The 3586-nt window shown below is 38.4% G+C and overlaps 1 protein-coding gene across 1 annotated transcript; it reads right to left on the bottom strand.

Annotated features, from left to right (window-relative positions):
- Positions 1–1402: 1402 nt before the first annotated feature.
- LOC113497838 lies at positions 1403–2761 on the bottom strand. Its single transcript, XM_026877629.1, has 2 exons — positions 2645–2761; positions 1403–2473 (listed from the first exon to the last, which is right to left on the bottom strand). The coding sequence occupies exons 1-2, from the start codon at positions 2673–2675 to the stop codon at positions 1758–1760; spliced, it is 747 nt and encodes a 248-aa protein (XP_026733430.1). The 5' UTR covers positions 2676–2761; the 3' UTR covers positions 1403–1757.
- Between the last annotated feature and the right edge of the window lie 825 nt (positions 2762–3586).

Raw genomic sequence — 3586 nt, forward strand, 5'->3', positions numbered from 1 at the left:
AGCTCGTGGCTAGGCTATAACCGCATAAGTAATTCGATCACAGGTTAAGCTATGCTTGACGCGGTTGGTCTGTGGATGTGTGACCATCTTTGTCATAACGAGTTCCTCCGTGTTTCGGAAGGCACGTTAAATTGTGGGTCCCGGCTGTTATTCCTACATCTTTGACAGTAGTTACAGATAGTCAGAAGCTGAAAAAAGTCTGACAGCCAGTCTAACCAAGGGGTATCGTGTTGCCCAGGTAACTGGGTTAAGGAGGTCAGATAGGCAGTCGCTCCTTGTAAAACACTGATACTTACCTGAAACCGGTTGGACTGGTAGCCGACCCCAACATAGTTGGGAAAAGGCTAGGCCGATGATGTTAAGAGAAAAACGGAAGAGGATTTTGATGATTCTTAGAAACAAATTAGATGTATCAAAAGGATAGTACTCTAGATTCCGGCCAGCGGGATCGTCTGAAAGGGCGGAACCCCGGCCCCAGTACCTAAAACGTAAATGAAGGGACACGGGTGGGTTTTAGTCAGTCAAAGTCTAACATTCTCTTCCGCTCAGCCCAAAGCCGTTAGAGTCATTTGATGACCGTGAAGACATGTTACATTTCAACAAACCGTATAAATTTATAAACTGACAAGACATACTAACATCCTTTGTTAAAAAGTAATGTCATTCCCAAAGATTTGAAATTTTCTTTTCGATTTACACCAGTTTACAGGGCTGTAAGTTTACAGTTGATTTTAGTTATTATCTCGACCAGACCTTTAAAATAATAGAGGCGGTTCGAGCAGCGATCTCATTCGCCATGCTTACTCATTGGCAAGTTGGCGACTCCAGTCTCTTTAATTTATGAATTGAATTTATTTCATCTTTTTATAATCAACCGTATGAAACGCTACGTCCTTAAAAAAAATGATATGTTTAAGCTTATTTTGAGCATTTTGACTGTAACAAGGTTTAGTTAATTCGAGCATTCAATTCGAACCTACACTAAGGTTATATTTAGACCGCTTTAACATTGGTGACGTTTATATGTCTCATAATATTTGCTTTAAGCACAGCTTTCGGTATAACCCATTATTCCTCAAAAAATTCAAGCTTGCCCTTATTGGACACATTATGTATAATTAACACGACTTTAAAATTCTCCTCACATCATTAAGCTAAACGGCAGACTCTTTAAACAATTGAAACCTGAAGCCTTTTTTGGCTTTAGAGTTAAATTGAAATATTCCGCGTTTTTACCGCAACAGACTTTAATATTGCAATTAGCAACTGGGATGCTTTAATTTTGCCGGCCAAGGTAATTAGCATTTAAAACTACAGAGCAATCAAATTCCATTAAGTGGTGGCTTCATGTGAATTTTGATGGTGCAATGTTAAGGATATTTTTTGTCTACAATAAATTTTGTTCCTATCTCCTGGAACCGTTAAAATGATATGCACAGTAAACACCAATACACAGGTTGGTTTCACAGTTAAGGTTTACACTAAGGAACGGAAAGACAAAATCATAACTCAAGAAAATCGTACAACCACACGGGTTGGCTCACACGAACCCGCTATGAGTTGAGCCTGTCGAGATTTTACTCTTTCATCATAGGGCATCATCGCTTCGGGACACTACTGGCCACGCCCGTGCGTCTCTTCTGTACAGTCACAGACAGCTGTCAAACCTGCCTCAGATCAAACAATTGTGGATGTCTTAGACTCCATCACGCGTGAGGATCGCATCCATAGCGAGAAGGTAGCGTGACCTAGTGTAGTTACAATAGTACGTAATCGGTATACTCCCTAAAACCGTATACCTTTTGAGTCTTTTGTCTTCGGGTTTTAATTGTTTGGTACACTGGAGTTAGTAATAACAATTCTTCGGATGTTACTTTTTGGGGTGTAAATCTTTGGAGTGGCGGTTTTTTAGGTGTCGTTCTCAAAGGAACTGTTTTAACGGATACCGTTTGAGGTCGCGGTTTCCGGAATTCCTGTTTCACGAGTACCGTGTTTTTTGTAGACAGTTTTTCGAAGGCTTGTCTTCGAAAAACCGTCTGTTTCGATGTTCGCACAGATCGTTCCGCAGGCACATATTCTGTATCCGTTGTTCTAGTAGTTCTTCTTGTAGTTCTTCTTGTAGTAGTACGAGTAGTTGTTGCAGTAATAAACGCCCTGTCAACTCTTGAATTGGTAAGATGTCCCATTGGTGGTAAGGTGGTAGGGAATTTTTCTCTGTCTCCTTTTATCCATTTCCAGTAACGAGGTAATATTTGCCCAAAGAATATTTGCGCGCCCATGGGAATATGGTGGGGTAGGCCCACAGTTGGTTTGGCCGTCAGCAAGGGGTACTCGTAGTCCCTTATGTAGTAGCTGTCCACCCATTTGTAATGTTGGGGCCCGCGGAGTGCGGGTGGCTGGTTGCTGGGGCGTATCACACTAGTTGTTCCAACCCGACCCAGAGGATTTGAGTTCGTTTCTTTTGTGAAGTAAACTGAAATACAAAACACATTGACACTCGTAAGCCGTATTAAAACGACACGTGACTAAGTGTTGTCGATTCCATAAATGTTTATTATCGGCATTATTTTGAGTATGACTATCAGAACTCGTCGTATTGTGCCTTGTGACCGAAATACGTTTTTATTAAAAAAAACACACTTACAAAAGTATATAAAAAAATGAAAAACATCCATATCTCCAATATTATTAAGTCCATAAAATATACATTTTATGATCGTGTTATTTTTTGTAACGTTTCAATAACTATTACGTGAACCTATTTATAGTACTCGTAAGTATTAGAAAATTTTATGTTTTCGATTTCAATATATGTATAGACGAAAGCGAATTCAATGGAAATGCCAAGAAAGGTGTAAAAAGACGAGAGAATGTAAATGTTTTAAAAAGTAGTAAGCTGGAAGTGCTTAAATATTCGTTTGATTCTGTGTTTCCTGTCATTGTTGCTATAGCAGTAGTCGCATCAACGTTTCACCCTGGAAAAAAAAGTAGTCGCATCAAGGTTTACGATACACAGCTTGGTACACACCTATTTTTTTGGTTTTTTTTTTTATAGACCACGACAATGGAACCCCTTCGTACAACAGAACGACTCGCACTTGGCCAGTTTTTTTTTATGTTCGTACCATTATTTATTAATAGCACCTATGCTAGATTCCATTTTTATTCAAATAGTTTTATGGCACGCACAGCATGATAAATGAAATGAAATTAGACTTTATGTTAGATTTTTCAACAAACTTTTTATAGTTTTGTTTGTCTGGCTGATTCGTGGGGTCTAAACCATCCAGGCATACACTCAATCGCATACAAAAAAAAACATTCAAAAGTCAAAATAGTTTATTAGAACAAAAGTAATAAATAATATTAATGATGCGTTAGCAGCTACATTCGTTCATTAGACCTAATAACTAATCTTTGTTTGAGTCAATCAAAAGGCTTCGTGCGATTTGAAAATGGCAGGACTGATTAAAATGGCTTGGTTAAATATAATATATTATTATGCAGAAAAATACTAATAACGTTAAAATTACTAAAGTCGCATACTGTTGACTGCCAAAACTAAGCACTTCACTGAAAACTGATT

This window comes from Trichoplusia ni, chromosome 1 (assembly GCF_003590095.1).
Source record: "Trichoplusia ni isolate ovarian cell line Hi5 chromosome 1, tn1, whole genome shotgun sequence".
NCBI classification, from domain to species: domain Eukaryota; kingdom Metazoa; phylum Arthropoda; class Insecta; order Lepidoptera; family Noctuidae; genus Trichoplusia; species Trichoplusia ni.

Excerpts from the sequence above, each read along its gene's own strand:
- LOC113497838 (XM_026877629.1), bottom strand. The coding sequence starts at position 2,675 with ATGGATGTTTTTCATTTTTTTATATACTTTT. Across the intron at positions 2,474-2,644 it reads TCATTTTTTTATATACTTTT|TTTACTTCACAAAAGAAACG; the intron begins GTAAGTGTGTTT and ends TTTGTATTTCAG.